This window comes from Mastigoproctus giganteus, chromosome 5, assembly GCF_048544385.1.
Source record: "Mastigoproctus giganteus isolate SK-2022 chromosome 5, ASM4854438v1, whole genome shotgun sequence".
NCBI lineage: Eukaryota > Metazoa > Arthropoda > Arachnida > Uropygi > Thelyphonidae > Mastigoproctus > Mastigoproctus giganteus.
In genome coordinates this window covers 142,713,643-142,733,760 of record NC_143579.1, presented here as the reverse complement: position 1 = coordinate 142,733,760, position 20,118 = coordinate 142,713,643, and the positions used below count along the sequence as shown (strand labels likewise).

The window sequence follows — 20,118 nt, the reverse complement described above, 5'->3', positions numbered from 1 at the left end:
CTTCTTTAACCAGTGCCTCCATTAATTTTCCAGGAACAGAAGTTAAACTAACAGGTCTATAATTACTTGTGTCAGCCTTTGATCCTCCTTTGTGAATTGGGGTCACATTTGCACATTTCTAGTCTATGGGTACCTCCCCTGAGTCCAAGGAAGCTCTCATAATTATGGCTAAGGGTTTGCTTACTTCCTTTGCTGCCTCCTTTAATATAACTGGATAGATCCCATCCACCCCAGGTGCCTTTCTTGTATTTATCTTCAACAATTTCTCCTCCACTTTACTCTCAGTTATTACAAGATTCTCTAGCTTACTGCCAGAGTTGAATACACATCTGGCATTCCCCTCGCTGAATAACTCCTCGTGTGTGAATTTCGATGCAAAATATTCATTTAGTTTGTTAGCTACCTGAGCAGGATCATCAACAGTTGACCCATCGATATCAAGTGGACCAATCTGATTCATCCCCTTCCTTCTAGAGTTTACATAAGTAAAGAACTCTTTGCTGTTTTTCTTTGCATCCCTTGCCAAAGATTTCTCGTAATCTGCCTTCGCCTGCCTAACCTCCTTTGTAACTTGGTTACAGATCAACTTGTATCTATCATAGGCTTCTGTGTCACATGTTAATTTATATGTATCCCATGCATTTTTCTTCTGTGCCATATGTCTCAATAGTTCATCTGACATCCATTTAGGCCTAAATCTTGAACAATATTTCTTAGTTGGTATGTAAAGCCTAGTAGCTTCCAAGATAAGTTCTTTGAATGCTTCCCATTTTGAATTTGCTGTTGGTAACATCATCAGTTGGTCCCACTGTATAGAATTTAAATACTGTCTCAGTCCATCGTAGTCGCCTTTACTAAAGCAATAACCCTTCCCTTTACCCCTAATGGTAGTTACCTCTTTTAGAAAATCCCACTTCAGCGCACTGCGATCACTGCCACCTAGTGGTTCATTTACCTGCAGATTCTTAATGCATGAAGAATCACTACTGATAATCAAATCAAGAGTATTACTCACTCTAGTTGCCTCCCGAACATGCTGATATAGAAAACAATCATCCAATAAATCCACAAAAGCCTTGCTAGTGTGTGAGTGACCAGCGCCCAAATTCCAGTCAATATCTGGGAAATTAAAATCCCCCATTATAAGACTCTCTGATTTACTGGCCCACTCTATTTCCCTGTACAGTTTCTTATTATACTCATCAGAGTCATTAGGCCTATAGCACCCTGCTACTCTCAATTTTGATCTCCCAATGCTTATGTCACACCAAACTGATTTGACACTGCACTATCCAGCGATGTCCACTGGCTTCACTTCCTTGGATTTTATGTATTTCTTAACTAATAGCATAACCCCTCCTCCCTTCCTATCCTTTCTGTAGACATTGTACTCGCTCCCATTAGCTTGAGCCTTTTGCTTTGGTGTGAGTCTGGTCTGAGTCATGATTTCGATTTAATTTCAATTTCAGTACAAAATTAAAACCCTAAACTTATATCCCAAAACAGTTATAACGCTATATCTATGTTTTGTATCGCGTAACAATGGCGGCAATTAAGAACGGTAAACACGTGGATTTGATACCCTTTCCGATACTAAGTAATACCTACAAAATCTCTATAAGTTACTTTAATCTAAGTATCGTAAATAGGAATATTAATCTACTCTAGAAAATAAGTTAATATGCCAATTTAAGCTAATAAAACGGAAAATAAATCAGAAAAAACTTCTCTGTTCCAGGAGCGGCAAAAATGTACGTCCGCACAGGCTATCTCATTCTCAAAAAAAAAAAAAAAAAAATACATAGGGGAAACAGCAACCCCACAGCAACGTATCAACTATGTGGTACTACACTGACAACGATAGAGAATGAAAAGGACCTGGGGGCAATTGTGCAGGCAGATATAAAGTTCTCTGAGCAGTGCAGACAGGTGGCAAGAGTAGCTCATGATGTCTTGTCAATGATATACAGGAATTTTTCTAGCAGAGATAAGGAGGTGATTATTCCGTTGTATAAGGCAATGGTCAGGCCACACCTTGAGTACTGTATACAGGTCTGGAGGCCTCATTTCAAGAAGGATGTAGAGCTGCTGGAAAGAATACAGAGAAGGGCAACAAGGTTAGTGAATGGAGCAAAGGGTTACTCTTATCAAGAAAGGCTTAAGTTTTGCAAATTACAGTGTCTGGAGACTGGGCACCAGCGAGTTGATCTGATAGAGGTGTATAAAGTCTTGAATGCTTTGAGCATGCTCATTGCTGAAGGCATTTTGCCTTTTGCTCAGAATAATCACCTGAGAGGGCATAAATTCAAATTGAGGAAAGACAGATGTAGGATAGATGTCCGGAAATTTGCCTTTAGCCAGTGGGTAGTTGGCTGGTGGAACAGACTTCCATGCCTTGTTGTGGAAGTTGATAGCCTAAATAAATTTAAGGCTCAGCTGGACAGGTATTTCGAATGAACGGAGGGGTGAAGTGGAAGGGTTTTTTTTTTTTTTTTTTCTGGCTGATGCTGCATAAGCTTGCTTTCTTGCATCATATGCGTCTACTAATGCTAATAAGCTGGTCAATAACCAAATCACAAAGGAGGTTAGGCAGGCAAAGGCGTATTATGAGAAATCTTTGGCAAAGGATGCAAACAAAAAGAGCAAAGAGTTCTTTACTTATGTAAACTCTAGAAGGAAGGGGATAAATCAGATCAGTCCACTTGATATCGATGGTTCAACTGATCATGATCCTACTCAGTTACCTAACAAACTAAATTAAAATTTTGTCTCTACATTCACACATGTGAAGCTATTCAGAGAGGGAAATGCCATAGTTGTATTAAACTCTGGCATTAAGCTATATAATCTTGTAATAACTGAGAGTAAAGTGGAGGAGAAATTGTTGAAGATAAATAAACGAAAGGCCCTGGGGGCTGACCTCTGGTGAGTATGGACTTGGAACACCCAGGGTTCTGAGCTGGGCATCAGCATCACTCTTCTTCTTCTTGATTCCCTTCTACTTTTACACTCTCTCTCTCTCTCTCAGGGTAACTCGGGAACTTTTTTTTTTTCCTGGTGCAGCATAAGCCTCAGGCTTCCTTGCACCATATGGCTATTAATAATAATAATACAGCACCTGGGGTAGATGGAATCTATCCAGTTATATTAAAGGAGGCAGCAAAGGAAGTAAGCAAACCCTTAACCATAATTATGAGAGCTTCCCTGGAGTCAGGGGAGGAACCCATGGACTGGAGATGTGTGCAAATGCTTCATTTCTACAATCCAGAAATGAAGATCAAAGCGGGAGACAGGTAATTATAGACCTGTTAGTTTAACTTCGGTTCCAGGGAAATTAATAAAGGCTAGTTAAAGAAGCATTAGGGGATCATCTAGACAAGACTTGAGTTTTAGCTCAGACACAGCATGGGTTTGTTATGGGGAAGTCATGTCTGCCCAATCTGATTGGATACTATGATGTGAACACAATGGAACTGGATGCAAACAATAATTTTCATATCATGCATTTGGATCTTAGAAAGGCTTTTGATACTGCTCCACACTGAAAACTGCTCCACAAATTAGAGCAGTGTGGCAATGGAGGCAAATTGCTGCTATGGATAAAGGAATGGTTTAGTGGGAGAAGACAGAGAGTGGTAATGAATGGACACTGTCTTCGTGGACTAATGTTATTAGTGAAGTCCCCAGGATTCAGTGTTAGGTCCGTTGCTGTTTTCTGCATTTATTAATGATATTGATCATAGTATATCAGGCTTAATGTCCAAGTTTGCAGACGATACAAAGGTTGGCAGGGTTTTTAATGACACTAATGAAAGTACACTGCTACAACAGGATCTAGAAATGTTGAGCAGGTGGGCTGAGAGGTGGCAACTGAAGTTTAACATTGACAAATGCAAAGTATTGCATATGGGAAGCAGTAACTCCAGAGTAATGTATCAACTGTTTGGTACTACACTGACAGTGGTAGAGAGTGAAAAAGAACTGGGGGTAATTGTGCAGGCAAATATGAAGTTTTCTGAGCAGTGCACACAGTCTGCAAGAGAAGCTCATGGTGTCTTGCCAATGATATACAGGAATTTTTCTAGCAGGGATAAGGAGGTGATTATCTCCTGGTATAAGGCAGTGGTCAGGCCACACCTTGAGCAGTGTATACAGGTCTGGAAGCCTCATTTTAAGAAGAATGTAGAGCGGTTGGAACGAGTACAGAGAAGGGCAACAATATTAGTGAATGGAACAAAGGGTTGCTATTACGAAGAAAGGCTTAAGTTTTGCAAATTACAGTGTATGGAGACTAGGCACCTGCAAGGCGATCTGATTGGTTATTGCAAGCCTTGAATGGTTTGAGTATCCTCAGTGCTGATGGGATTCATCCTCTTGCTCAGTATAATCGCCTGAGAGGGCATAAATTCAAATTGGCTGATGCTATATAAGCTTGGTTTCTTGCATCATGTACCTTTGATAATGCTAAAATACGGTGCGTGCAGTGCCTCCGCAGCCAGGTGGGCAGGAGCAGCCGTGCGTGGCACACGCTCCCTGATAAGACCGGGGTTCGAGCCCACCAAATATGGAGGATGCTGAAAGGTCGGGGAATGGCATTTCCACATTAGTTGCTAATGCTCCTAAAAACCAAATGACAAACGGTGCTCACAGGCCAAAAAGACCATTTCAAAAAAATAACAAAAATGGATCATTTTCTGTAAAATATTAACATTAGCATTAGTTGAGGCATATGAAGCAAGAAAGCAAGCTTATAGAACATAAATAAATAAATAAATAAATAAAAATTTACAAAAAAAAAAAAACTTCCATTTCACCCATCCAGTCACTACAAATATTTCTAGTTCAGCCTTAAATTTATTGAAGCTATCAACTTCCACAACAATAGATGGAAGTCTGTTCCATCCAACTACCCGCTGACAAAAGGCAAATTTCTGTAAATTATTCTACACCTGTCTTTCCTCAATTTGAATCTATGCCCCCTCAGGTTCTTAATCTGAGCAAGCGGAAGTATCCTACCAGCATTCAGCCTGCTCAAAGCATTCAAGCCTTCTACACCCCATCAGATAACCTCGCAGGTGCCAAGTCTCCAGATGCTGCAACATACAGAATTTAAGCCACTCTTGGTAAGAGGACCCCCTTTGTTCCTCTCACCAATCTTGTTGCCCTTCTCTGTACTCGTTCTAGCAACTCTACATCCTTCCTAAAATGAGGCTTCTAGACCTGAACACAGCACTCTAGGTGTGGCCTGACCATTGCCTTATACAAAAGTATAATCACCTCTGCTAACAAAATTCCTATATATCACTGACAAAACTCCATGACCTGTCTGCACTGCTCAGAGAACTTCATATCTGACTGCACAAATACCTCCCAGGTCTTTTTCATTCTGAACTTTCCTGAGTGTGGTACCACACAGTTGGCAAGTTTCTCTTGGGTTACTGCTACCCATATGCAGTACTTTGCATTTGTCAAAATTAAACTTCAGTTGTCACTTCTCAGCCTATCAATCTAACTTTTCTAGATCCTGCTGCAATAGCATACTGTCATTAACAATGCTGCCAACCTTTGTATCATCTGGAAACTTGGGCAATATAAGCCTGTTACATCTTCATCAATATCATTAATAAATACACAAAACAATGGGCCCAGCACCGGACCTTGGGGAGACTCCACTAACAACATTAGTCCACGTAGGGCAGTGTCCATTTATTTCCACTCTCTGCCATCTCGCACTCAACCATCCCTTTTTATCTATTGAAGCAACTTGCCCTTAATACCATACTGCTGCAATTTGTACAGCAGTCTTTCATGTGCAAGAGTATCAAAAGCTTTCCTGATATTCAAGTATATAATATCAAAATTATTTTTTGAATCCAGTTCCTTTGTGACTACATCGTAGTATCCAATCGAATTGGTGAGACAAGACTTCCCATTAACAAACCCATGCTGGGTCTAAACTATTACTGCAGTCTTGGCTATGTGATCCTACATGACTTCTTGAACCAGTGATTCAATTATTTTCCCATAACAAATTAAACTAACAGGTCTGTAATTATTTGCGCCATCCTTTTAACCCCTGTTGTGAATTGGGATACATTTGCAGATCTCCTCTTAATGGGGACCTCTCCTGAATCTATGGATGCTCTCATAATTATGGCTAAGGGTTTTCTTACTTCCCTCGCTGCCTCCTTCAATATAATTGGATAGATTCCATCTGATCCAGGTGCTTTTTTTTATGTTTAACTTCAACAATTCCTCCTCCACTTTGCTCTCCATTATTACAAAATCATTTAGCTCCATGTTAGAGTTAAGAAAACTTCTCTCCTCCCTTACAGAATTCCTCATGTGTGAATGTAGATGCAAAATACTCATTCAATTTGTTAGCTAGCTGATCAAGATCATCGACAGCTGAACCATCAATATATTAAGTGGACCAATCTGACTCATCCCCTTCCTTCTAGAGTTTACATAAGTAAAGAAATCTTTGTTGTTTTTCTTTGCATCATTTGCCAAAGATTTCTTGTAATCTGCCTTTGCCTGCCTAACCTCCTTCGTGATTTGGTTATAGACTAGCTTATATCTGCCGTATGCTTCTGTGTCGCCTTTTAATTTATATGCTTCCCATGCTTTTTTCTTCTCTGCCACAAGCCTTGTTAATTCATCTGACATCAATTTACGCCTGAACCTTGAACAGTATCCTTAGTTGGTATGAAAAGCCTAGTAGTCTCCAAGATTAAGTCCATGAAGGCTTGCCATTTAGAATTCACTGTTGGTAACATCATCAGTTGATCTCTCTGTATAGAATTTAAAAACTGTCTGAGACCACTATAGTCACCTTTACAAAAGCAAAAACACTTCCCTTTACGCTTGATGGCAGTTATATCTTTAAGTAAATCTCACATCAGTACACTGTGATCGCTGTCACCTAGTGGTTCCTTTTTATCTCCAGATTTTTAATACACAAATAACCATTGCTGATAATCAGATCAAGAGCATTACTCCCTCTGGTTGCCCCTCGAACATGTTGCTGTAGAAAACAATCCTCCAATAAATCCACAAAATTCTTGCTAGCGTGCGAGTGACCATTGCAAAAGTTCCGGTTAATATCTGGAAAGTTAAAATCCCCATTACAAGACGTTCCGATTTACTGGCCCACTCTATTTCTCTGCAACTATTCATTGTACTCATCAGAGTCACTGGATAGAGAGTCAGGGATAGTGAGGTGATTATTCCCTTGTATAAGGCAATGGCCAGGCCACACCTTGAGTACTGTATACAGTTCTCGAGGCATCATTTCAAGAAGGAAGTAGAGCTGCTGGAACGAGTACAGAGAAGGGCAACAAGGTTAGTGAACGGAATGAAGGGTTGCTCTTATGAAGAAAGGCTAAGTTTTGCAAATTAGTGTCTGGATACTAGGCACCGGCGAGGTGATCTGATAGAGGTGTACAAAGTGTTGAATGGTTTGAGCATGCTCAATGCTGATGGGATACTGCCTCTTGCTCAGAATAATTACCTGAGAGAGCATAAATTCAAATTGAGGAAAGACAGATGTAGGATAGATGTGTGAAAATTTGCCTTTAGCCAGTGGGTAGTTGGTTGGTGGAACAGACTTCCATGCCTTGTTGTGGAAGTTGATAGCCAAGGCTCAGCTGGACAGGTATTTCAAACAAAAGGAGGGGTGAAGTGGAAGGGGTTTTTTTTTTTTTTTTTTCCTTTGGCTGATGCTGCATAAGCTTGCTTTCTTGCATTATATGCCTCTACTAATGCTAATTTCTTCTTTCTTTCTTGGTGATTCCCTGCTACTTCTACTTCTGACTCTCTCTCACAGAGAGAAATTCAGAATTTTTTTTTTACTGGTGCAGCATAAGCCTCAGGCTTCCTTGCATAATGTGGCTAATAATAATATTCTTACTAAAACGTTTAAAAATCGTGTTCAGTAATTTGTGAAAAGAATCTGTGAAATTTGTTTTGCTGCTTCTTTTATTTGATCATAATCTAAATGGAATTATATCTCTAATCCATTCGGTAATTACTTCTGTAACTACCTAGTGTATTAACGAATTAGACCATTTATTAATTAGACCGGAAAATGGAATGAAAAAATAACAATAAATAAATAAATAAATAAATGTGCTTTACGTTGATTTCGTTGTAACTAATGAGACTTTTGGAGCCGATCGAGCCAAAGCTCTGTAACGGTCCCCCAAAGGTAACAGTTTAGTTGGAGTAGCGCACAAAATTGCCCGGGACAAACAAGAACACTGTATTGGGTCAAGTCCGGCTTGATTAAAATAAGATATTTTATCAACGAGAGTTCCGTTTCGCAAAAATTTTCCATTTCGACCCTTGGTCTTGAGATCACGTGATGAGAAACGAAATGATAATCTCTCCCTTGCTCTCTGAATGGATGAACGTTTATGAGCCTTAACAAAATGCAGTTCTGAAGCCCATTTCATTACCACAAACCATCCATGATAGTACAGAATATTTATCTACAATAAACGAATAAAATTAATATAATTTTTTAACATACCTATCAAGTTTGCAACAATCCAACGGACTGTAGCTAGAAAAAACAGTAACCAAATATACATTACTGTCCGGTGCGTATGAAGAAATCCCTCAAAACAATACCAAAATCCACACCCATATCGATCCTTCTGAAATTAGTGTCACGCCGCTGTATGTTTTATGCCGAAAGATAAATTCGTAATACTGTTTCATTTTACAGTCCTACTAGCGCGAAATAAATGAAACTTTTTTTTTTTTTTTTTTTTTACATATTTTTGGTACAGACATAAAATTTCTACGGTCAACGACAAACGCCTTTGAACGAGTATATCTTTTAGTGATGGAGTTTGTGTATAAGCCTTTTAATACCGACTAAAGAGTAGAATGCGCATGCATTTGAAAAAATATTTGATCGTAATGATGGTTCCTATCAAGAGTATATAAACCAGACGACTAAGCAAGCGATGGGCTAACTGCTTTTATACCACGTTTACGCTGAAAAATAAAATAACTGCAGTTGTTGAAAACTGTCGATATCAAAGATAGCCAACCAATCCTTGATCTTGAGGCCCATTTGCATGACCATTTTTTACTTCATTTCAGGCAAAATGATCGTTTAAACGCCAAAAACGAAACTTCACTCGAGTGTAATGACTCGTAGCAAGAAACTCGATAGTCCGACTTGATAGCTTTATTTAATGGAAAACATGCAGATCATTTGCATTATGTAACCAATGGTGCAACAGAAAGAGTTCTTTCGTTGGTAAATAAGTTGTCGAGGTCAGAAAAAACACAACTAACCGTAGAAACGCTGGAAGCAATACTGCAAGTTGAATGCAATTTTGCTAATTCTTTAAAGAATTTTACGAAGAAATAGCATATAATGAAAAATTATAAGAAAATATCACTCCGCAGAAAATATATTTAATTACATTATTTAATTTCTATTGTTTTTATTATTATTATTATTATTATTATAGTGCAAAGAAGCCTGAGGCTTATGCTGCACCAGCCAAAAAAAAAAAAAAAAAAAATTCTGAATTACCCAGAGTGAGAGAGAGAGAAATAGAATGGAATCACCAAGAAAAAGAAGAATGATGATGTTAAAAGCAGTATGGGTTTTTATTATTTCATAGAAATATCTATATAATAGAAACCTCGTGTGTAGGTATATATATTTGTTTTATTTGTGTGAAATAAAACAAATATATATGGGGGGTGAGATATACAGGGTGTCTCAAAAATACACGCATAATTTCAGGAATGAGTTCCTCATATGTACACAATAAAAATATTTTATATCAATACAGTTCCGGAAATACTGGTTTCCGAGTTTTGTTCACATCACCTTATAGTAATTGTTCAAAATGTCCACCTTCTGCCTGAATACAGGCCTCACATCGACGTCTCATGCTCTCGCGAAGACGATGCCAAATTCCTGGCATCTTCTTGGTCATCCTCTGTCGGTAGCACGAGGTGTAAAGGTCCCATGTGCACAAAGGCGGCGATGGATACCTTCAAACTATTTCCTGTCTGGACACCTTCGTTCTGGGAACCTTTCATGGTATAAACGACGAGCCTCCAGCGCATTGCTGCCCGTCAAACCGTACATAAAGTGCATATCCGCTTGCTCCTGATTTGAGTACTGTTGTGAGGTCTAATCCCCTGGCTTTATAATAACAACATTAAATGGAATCTTTAGTTCATGATCACTTGGCGATTAAACCTCCAACTAGGGACTAGTGGTTTTCAACTCAACGAAGAGTCTAGGACGAATCCGCCCCCCATCGTGAAAAGGGTTTGTTTTCACTTGCAGGGTCAGACCTTTAGAGTGCGCTGTGTGATACCCTAGGTTTTCCAGGTTGGGTCTTCCTTTTCAACCTAGAGCCGCAATAACCCGTATTAAAATATTACCTAGCTGTTTTATTCCCACCTTTATGCTTGTTGACGGTGGTGTTTTTATCTAGAGACCTCTTGCTCTAACTAGATTTCTCTCTATATCTATATGTTCACTTATCTATTTATATATGTCTCTTAGTTCAGTCTATGTCCCCAAGTAAATAACAGGATCATGGACACATTTATGGATTAACAGATAAACATTTTAATAGAAAACAGGATGATTAACAATACAACTATTCCACATATGGTGGTTATGGGCAAGAGTCAAGACAACAGAGTTATTGGCCAACACCTTACAATTACCTCTTTAGAGTGGGCCCTTAGACAACTGAGTAGTGGTGCAATATCTTATTAGCTTGTACTTAGTTGATTCAATGATCAATATTACGCCCTTTTAATGATTCACGACATTACATAATTCGTTAACCCTAACATTGTTGGAATTTGGTCCGGGAGCTGTCTACCTAAAAGGGGTGTACTGTTCCGTGTGGAGTGGGTATGTGTGTATGTGTGGGGCGGTGTCACGAGTCCGGGATGTCTAAATAAGCAAACTATTTGCAGAAGGAGCACTTACCGATCAACTTCACGGACTTTTTGTACTTCGACGTCAGTAGCTTCTAAGGAGAACTCGGGAGAATACTGATGCAGGCGAAATTTTGAGGACTCGTGTCCACCGTGGACGTGGCGACCGCACTACGGGTAGGGGGGGATGAGACGTTCACTTGGTCTACATTAACGACCTGGCTTCTTCCACACACACCTTCTCTTGCTCCCCGTCTTCCCTTTTTACATCACCTCACAAACATAAAGGAGTTTTCGGATTGGATACTAAATTCCTGGGGTGACTCTTGCCTTCCAATGAGGATTATGACCTCGAGACAAAGTCAACAGCCCTCTAGTGGGACCTTTCCAGGTCTTGGTGCACGCACCTACGCACTTGCTGGGCCTCGGCCTTCATCCTGTTGGCTTGCAGGCCAACATACAGCTGCGTCTTTTCGTAAATGCTGTAATCGTAAACTCGATTTCCTTCTTCACTTACCACTGCGCCATCCACCGTCTGGTACCGCTGATAACATTATCTGTGACAGGAACCAGGATGTGGGCGAGACTGGTGACTTAACTTTCTCTTCGCATTCTTTTATTTGCCTTTACTTTTGTAGCAAAGTTTTATCACTCTACTGAAATTACTGAATAAGACAGTTAACTCATAAAGCCTTTATATATATATTTGTAATTAAATCCCCAACTAATAAAATATTCATTCGCTCCCTTTTTAGAGTTCTATCCATATACGTTCCTCTTCTTTGTCAAACCGATCTCCATTTCTAATGTGATTCCCTGATGTATAAACAATATTCAGTTATGCATTCAGTTATATTTCAGACTTGGTAATGATCAGGAATTACTGGGTGTCTCCTTGACTCTAACACTAAGGAAAGTATAGACTTGTAGCGGATTTAATGTCTCTAAAAAGATTAACTTCCGTAGCAGGAAACACAAAACTTGCACTTGGAAAAAGTTGATTCACACAGAATCTGTTTTGTCTTGGACAGATTCGGAATATGTTTATGATTTGAATAATGTCAAGTATTAATAGACAGCTGCTGTAGTAACTACATATTAGAATAAAAAAAGGATTGAGGGGGGGGGGAAGTGACTGGTTGCCTTGGCAACATTCCTCCATTCACCAACTGTGAAGACCAAGGATTGGTCGAGAACAGTCTCCCTCCCTGGAGTAGAACCAAATGTAAGTAGATGAACTTTACCATACATTTACTAATAGTATTGTTATTCCTCTTATTCTATTTATTGCTTTAATTTTTATTTATTATTATCATTATTATTACAAAGGTATTTGATATGAGCGCGCTCTCTTGTGTGGTAAGAATTCTCCTCGGTAAAGGTCAGTGCGATTGGCTGAAGAAGTTGTAGGGTGCCGTTAGGAGCCGCAGGCCCTTTCGACCCTTTCTAATTTACGGTATATTATCAGGAAAGAGTAATAACTGAGCTAAAAGATTGTGAAACACGAATTTTCTAAGTATGTGTCTCGTTTGCGCGTAAAGTTTGTTAAGTTATCACCGAACTTTGAACACAAGAAGAGGGTATAACAACTCCAGATCGACATTTTTTTTTTTTAAGTTAATTTCCGCAGTTATACCTCTAACTTGTGAGAAATTTACATTGATCATTGATCCAATTTCTTTACCAAAACTTCATATTAATTTATCAAAATAAAATTTAACAACAATAGATCACCAGAGTTGGGGAACAAATCTTCATTGTGGTATCACACACACTTCTGAAACAGTCAATTTACACTTTAGGAAGGTGAAAACTAAGAGTCTAATTTGGAATGTTCAGCAACAGTTTTCAGAGAAATTCTTGTGAGAAAACATAGTCTTTCTGTAGATTAATCTTTCATTTTTTTTTTTTTTTTTTTTTTTTTTTTTAAATCACTGAGGGTTGTAACCGATCCACTCCTCGAACAACAGTGCCTTTGTGGGGGTGGAAGACCTTATAAGTTCCAGGTTATTTGGAGAGGAAAGTAATAAGAAGTTTCCGTGCTTGAGTCCTTGGAGGTCACAGATTTCCTTCTTTAAATGGCACTTACATTAACACAAGTCCTAATACATTGAGAAACACTAAGAACACATCGGCCCAACATTGATGATGGCACTTCTCTCTTGTCGTCACTCATTGCCCATTTACATGAAAGAAAAAGAACAAAACGTAATATCAGTATTACAAATCAGCTCATAGTAGGTTATATTAGGTCATTTTACATTTGACTGTTAGTATCCATTTCAATCAATGTTATATTTCTTGATTTAACATTATATCTTGGTTATACATATCACTATAGTAAATAGATAAACACAGTACCTTAAACATCAAATGATAAAGTTAAATGTTAAATGGTTAAGTTACCTCCTTAAACTTCAGAATACACTTCTGGGTGGCTGTTCGTTTGATATATCCGAAACCAACCCAGTTCAAATGGAACTACACATACACTTGATATTTGTCCGTATGGGACATATTATAATACGATACAATACGTTAGGTTACCTAATATCTTGAGATAACATACTCCTAGTGAGGTATAATAATATCATATGATATAAGAATATGAATATAGTAATATGACATGACCATAAACTAACCATTTCAATTCAAGTTACATAGAAATAACAATATTCATTAAGAAGCTTATTACAATATAGATATTTTTTTTTTTTTTTTTTTTTTTTTTAAAACATCCTTCCTCTCAATTTCAGAAATTTAACCAAAGAAGTTTAAATCATTACATAAGTATGCATTGAGAATATTATTCATCATCTTTCAGCAACCTTTTCATCACAGACTTCTTTATAATGTGAATGCTTTTAAGAAGGAATAGAGTGCATATTTTATATACCAATTAAGTTAACATTGCGTCTTAACATAATTTACATACCAATGGATTACCCAAAATAATATTTGGAAGGCAAGGTTGTAAGTATACAACCTCTTTTTTTTTTTTTTTTTTGATAGTTCTACATTTGCATATTTAGACCATCTCTTCCTTGCGGCGTGTGACTTCAGTGTCCGGTATCTGCTGATGATTCTCTTGGTGTGTGGTCAAGCATGACAGGGCTTTAGATTCAGCTGATTCAATCTTAGCAATTTCTTCGTCACGGTCAACAAAGGAAGGGTTACTCCCGACTAGCGCTTCTCTTTCTAATTCTGTTTCTGTAGTGGCAACCTTTATGAGTATTGACCGGAGAGTTTGTCTAAATTGAAGAAAGTTCCATCGGCTAACTTGCTTTGCTAGATTTCGTTCTACTTCAAGTGGGTCTTCAATGGCTAGTGGGGATTTCCATTCCCACTCAGCTCTTCGGAAGCACATTCGTCCACGTGTGATCGATATGATTACATTCTGGTAATCAAATTCTTCGCTGTAAAAGAGTAACATACGTAACCAAAGTTCTCCAACTTGATCTTGGTTCCTCTTCCATATGGGCCAAGTGTTGATTATTTCTCCTAGGGTATTCTGAAAAGATATAGGTCGTCGCTCTATCCACCAGTCTCTTGTCATCCCAGGTATCTCCTGTAATACTGGGAGGACGGGTGGACGAACTTGTTGTAGGTAATAAATGACCATCAAGGACAGTCCGTAGGAGGATAGGCCATGTGTTCCAATTTTTTCCTTGTGAAGTTTCTTGGTGATGTTCTTCAGGTTCCCTACGAGAATCTTTACCCTTACATCTAATCTTACGTAAGTCTGGAGAAGGTAGCTACTAGCTTCAGCAAGTGAATTGTTCAGACAAATTGTAACTCTTAGTTTTTCTCGTCGAGGCCCACGACTCTTAAAACATAACTTCGCAAGTGGTGTTCGTGCATGAACAATCGTGTCTGCTTGTTTGCACAGTGTGTGGAGTTTCAAACCTGCACATATTTCGTCGATGGTTCTCTCCATGAAAACTCTTCGCTCTTCGGATTCGAGGATTGGAATATTGGCATTAATATCCAAAGCTGAGTACCAGGCATCAAGTCGGGTAATTGAGGAACCAATAACTGATAGATTGGAGCCAGGATATGTCTTACAGATGTATCCTCGAACGTACGCAAATAATGTTTCCTTCTCCTTCCACTCGCTTCTGGTAGGGTTCTTCTTGAAGGTATGGTGATTACATGATTTCGTCAGAGCTTGTAATCGTAGTGGATTGGTCAGTGCCTGTATCACCCTATTTTGGCTATCATATAGCGTATCGGCAGAAAGTTGTGAGCGTGAGCAACATTCCTCAGTGTGCGGATCTTCTATCTTCCAAATGGTCAATTCTCGTTCGAGTTCTTCTACTGACTCCACTCCTCCAATTGCCATAATTGAGCTCCTTTTATCCACTCGATGAATTTATTAACCTATAAAATGATGAATTTTCTTGTAAGCGTTGGGTGTCCGTGTGGTTATGAATAACGATTTACGAGAACAACTTTCTTGTCTTTACTCAATTTTTTAACTACTTCCTTCTTCTATCTATGCATGTATATATTAGAGGTGGCATCTTAATTGCATAGGTTATATGCTGTTCGTTATACCCATACTATATGTGGTGATTACTTAGCACATAGCAATATTAATTGATGTCTGAATCGTATCTGATTATCATGCAACAATAGTAACTCTCAAATGGCTAACAACTCTCAAAACTACTTAAATGGATTTTTTTTTTTTTTTTTAATTTCTGAAGAGACATAAAAGTGGTAAAGGAGGAAGGGCCTCTTCATCATAGATCCAATCTGCACTATCCGGTTGTTTCGAGTTCTCGGTGGTACTTAAATTGTTGGCTACATGTTTAGACTTTATAACATTACTCTCTACGATGCTGATGACTGTTTGTGTTGATACACTTCTGGTAATAGGATAAGTGTCTACTCTTTGCCTGCAGTATTTCTGCCAGACATGTAAGAATGGACTGTGAATATGGTCTACTTGGCTAACAAACTCCCTGGCACCTTGCTTCACGCTTCGCTTGCGTCTACGGACTCTTCTACACACCTCACAGTGAGTTTCTTCTGTTGAGTCCATTGCATAGCGAGAGAGAGATTGGCCTTTTAAATCTGAAACTGTAGAACATCCTGTGTGTGGTTCGCTCGCTATGGGGGAAGTGTACTTACAAACGATACGACCTTTACTACTCTGAAAACTTCTCCATCGACTCATTCTGAATTTGTAGCTGTGAATATATATTTTTTTTTCCTTTTTTTTTTTTGATTATAGCGTTATGAGATAGATGAGGCTGAAAAGAACATCTCTTTTTTTTTTTTTTTTCTTTTTTAGAATAATCCTTTTAAAGAATGACCTCGTATTCAACTATTCCAGCTATTGGCGCTAAGTAGGTAGCTGCTGGTGTCCCCATCTCATTTACGTCAAAACGGCCATGGTCATCTCCCTCACAACAACATTTCGTCAATATCAAAATTCCGAGTCCTATCGTAACTATGAGGCTGCTGGCTACTGCTAACACTAAAGCTATAAATTCAAAATTCGTGTTCTGTGGACTTACCATAACTGTTATTTCTGTTGTTCCCCACTCATTGATCGCGTGAAAGATGTACTGACCATAGGTGTCAGAGGTGACTCTTATAAGGATCAATGTAACACGAGTATAACTGGTATAGTTGTGAACCTTAAGATCCCATCGAAATTGGTCTGGAAGCGCCTGTCCTTCAAACGACCAATACCAGTTTCTGACTGGTGGCACATTCTTAATCATACATGGGAGGTGTAGAATTTCTTCCAATTCTGCTTCGTGGTTTAGCCTACAGTGCACCAGAGGCGGTCCTGAAATAAATACAAGACAACCATCCTGAATCGTGGGAAATGGGGAACAAGAAACGTAGCATTCATATCTTCCAGTTTTTGATTCTTGCAAGTTGTCAATGATTAACTCCTGTGAGTGGGCATTGTGGAGAATTACTCCATCCCTCTTCCACTTAATTTGTGTTTGGGGTTTCGCATGCACGGTACAATTTAGAATGATGGTTTCGCCGATCTGGGCGGCAGTGTCATTTAATTTGGATAATAATACAGGTTTATACATAATGTCAATACGATAGGTTTTGACTGAGAATCCCAATTGATTTTCCGCTAAACAGGAAATTAAATCCCCATCATTCTCTTCCTGCAAGTCGCGTATTTCCAATAAGGGTCGATTGGTCTCATGAAGTGTTACATTATTCCGATACCAGAAATAATTAATTTTGCTGGGGTTCGCTTTAACATGACAGAAAATTTGTAGGTCATCTCCCACCATTTTTGGGCTCTTCATAAGTTGCATAGTTATTCTAGGCTTGAATTTTACATTAATGACAACCTGGGCATAACGAATTTCAGTCAGCGCCGGGTGCTCCGTGACACAGGTAATGATTTTCTGGTCCCAAGAATCGTTGATCGATTTTAGGCTCCATGTTACATCTACAATTGTCGTTTTGTTTACAGAGTCTACTCGCTCCTTTAACGTAACATTTGACGTCACTATTTGTTGACTCCAATCCCTCCAAAATATACTTGGGGATGGCTTACCTGAGATCACCCGACAGGTCAGTATTAATTCTTGTCCTTCTATTAGGTTAAACTGGGCACCCTCCACAATAAAGGGTGGATCTGGGGGAATCAACACTGTCAGAAAAGCTCTTGATGAAACACTCACACTCCCATCAAGGAGGGTTAATTCACAGTGAAAACTCTCTTCGTCCTCCAATTCAACAGGCTTGATTTGCAGATTGTACGTTCTCGCCCCTGTTGAACCAACCATGCCATATCTGGTCCAGATTCCAATATGATGTGCATCCCCTAGGGATCTACCATTTTTAAACCACTCGAAGTTTTCTACCGGGGTTGTACTGCTACACGGTAAGATCACTGATTGCCCCAAAATAGCCGTCCGATTGATCGGCTGCATGAGAAAAACATCTTCGGTGACTACAGCCTGGATATAGGTCAGGAAAGGTCCAAGGATTACAATCATTACTCCACTCATCTCTGTCGTGTCCTCTTGAAAGCCTTAGGTTTATACCTAAATAATAGACATACCTTCCTTTCAGATATTTTATTTTATCTATTCCTAACAGCAACAAAAATATCCAAATTTTTATTTCCAGGACGAAGAAAATTCAATATTTATATTTTCGAATAATGAATATAAGGATTTACTGTTTACTTAAATTTCCTCCCTTTTTTTTTTTTTTTTTTTTTTACATAACTGTTTATTCATTTCGTTTTTCTTTTTGTACAGATTTTTTTCCTGAGTTTGCGAAGGTACTCTTACTCCTTCTTAAAACTTCAGCGGTCTTTCTTTCCACGATAGTTTCCGTGGTAGTAGCCACGAAGAGGGTCGACCTGAGAACCTGTCGAAACATCTTGAAATTTGGCCAACTGAGTGGTTTTCCAAGATTACGATCATCCTCAAAGGGATCCTCGACTACGAGCGGTGAGCTCCACGCCGGTTTCGCACTTCTTAACAACATCTCATCTCTTTTTATCGAAATAATGACGTTTTGGTACTTAAATTCCTCGCTATAGTATAATAGCATTCGGAGCCACAGCTCCCCGACTCCATCGCGATTCCTTTCCCATCCGGGCCAAGTTTTAGATATCCATTCTACTTCATGCTGAATGTGGGCAGGAGGCTTCCTTTTCCAGTAGTCCTTGGTAATTCCAGGTAACTCCTGTAGGACTGGGAGAACTGGCGGATGAACCTTCTGCAGGTAATAGATTACCATTAGTGAGATTGCATATGACGATATTCCATTATGCCCTGCTCCTTCAATATGGAACTTCCTCGTTACGTATTTTAGATTCAAAATAAGGGTCTTTACCCTCACGTCCATCTCCACATACAAACGAAGTAAAGTGCTATTGGATTCGGCGAATCGATTGTTTAGACATATATCGACCAACATAGTCTCTCGTCTTGGACCTTGGCTCTTATAGAGTACTTTAACTATGGGAACTCGGGCCTGAACAATGGCGTCTGCCCCCATACAGTTCGTACGCCTTCGAAGTCCAGAGCATATGGTTTCTAGTACTCTTGTTTCGGAGACCTTTCTCACCTTAGAGTGCACACCTGACAACTTCACATGGACATTTAAGTCTGAATTCCATGTATCAAGTCCAGTAGAGGTGGAACCAATTATCGATAGTCTAGACTCGGGATACATACTCAAGATGTGTTTCTTGACAGATGCGAACAGAGCTTCTTTCTCGGTTCGTTCTTCGACTGTAGGGACTAAGTTTTCAGTCTGACGGAGGCACAGGACAGACAGTCCTTGTATACGTAGTGAGTTCGTCAGAGCTTGTTGCAACCATTCCTGAGTAGTCAAGTTTGTGGACACCCACGGGTGTAGATAGTATTTTTGAGCCTGATGTACGTCCATTCTCAGATTAGCCAATTCCTCCTCGATATCCTCTACGGGGTCAGCTCCTCTGGTAGCCATGACATTTCTAAGATTGTCCTTGCTGTCTCGACTTGCCTGCAACATGATGAATTTGCCTTAGGCACTGTAGTTGAGAATGTTAGTTTTTTTTTTTTTTTTTGATCAATAGCATTTTTCCCAAAGATTATCCTTACTATTATTAGTGTGGTTATTCATTATTATATATATATCTATACATATACATTTTTTTTTTTTTTTTTAAATACTGAATGCTCATCTTCCCTAATCTATCAGCTCCACAAAATTTTCTTTGTCACTGGGACCGTCTGAATGGTCTGGGGTCTTTGGACCCTCCAGGGCGTCAAGTACATCCCAAGGATCTTCTATAGCCAAGAGGCTAAGACTTGGAGCAAAATACATTGATTTAGTCAACCAAGACGCGATACACGGCACTCGCTCTATGGGCACTGGTTTTGGGTCTTGTATTGTTTCGAAAATCTGCACAAACTCTCTATTCATCGTGGTGAGAACCCCTAACAAATCGATTGCTCCATTGGCTCCTTCTAATTTATCACAAAGACGCTGAAGGAACCAACTCCCATCTTTCTTCATTTGCCAGGATTGGCATCTCTGTACTGCTGAATGTACTAAAAGAAAATCTGCATGGGCGAAAGGTTGAATGGTTGATGGGTCAATTTTTGTCTCTGCAGGCTGTATTTCAGTGCCGGTTAACTTGACACCATGGCAGTTCTGGATGAAATATATTTTAGGTTTTCCTTTTAAAGT

The 20,118-nt window shown here is 39.1% G+C and overlaps 4 protein-coding genes across 4 annotated transcripts in view; all 4 read right to left on the bottom strand.

Annotated features, from left to right (window-relative positions):
* LOC150085744 (uncharacterized) overlaps positions 1 to 8,666 on the bottom strand; it is a 381,725-nt gene extending 373,059 nt beyond the window's left edge. The window contains exon 1 of the mRNA XM_090373469.1: positions 8,534 to 8,666. Within this exon, the coding sequence (XP_090229595.1) occupies positions 8,534 to 8,594 (61 nt within the window). The 5' untranslated portion in view covers positions 8,595 to 8,666. The remainder of the gene's footprint in view (positions 1 to 8,533) is intronic.
* Positions 8,667 to 13,963: 5,297 nt separating this feature from the next.
* LOC150085743 (terminal uridylyltransferase 7-like) lies at positions 13,964 to 15,277 on the bottom strand. Its single transcript, XM_090374674.1, has one exon. The coding sequence runs from the start codon at positions 15,275 to 15,277 to the stop codon at positions 13,964 to 13,966; it is 1,314 nt and encodes a 437-aa protein (XP_090230800.1).
* Positions 15,278 to 16,244: 967 nt separating this feature from the next.
* On the bottom strand, positions 16,245 to 17,936 carry LOC150085742 (irregular chiasm C-roughest protein-like). Its single transcript, XM_090374673.1, has one exon. The coding sequence runs from the start codon at positions 17,934 to 17,936 to the stop codon at positions 16,245 to 16,247; it is 1,692 nt and encodes a 563-aa protein (XP_090230799.1).
* Positions 17,937 to 18,162: 226 nt separating this feature from the next.
* Positions 18,163 to 19,437, bottom strand: LOC150085741 (terminal uridylyltransferase 7-like). The gene has a single exon (XM_090374672.1). The coding sequence runs from the start codon at positions 19,435 to 19,437 to the stop codon at positions 18,163 to 18,165; it is 1,275 nt and encodes a 424-aa protein (XP_090230798.1).
* Between the last annotated feature and the right edge of the window lie 681 nt (positions 19,438 to 20,118).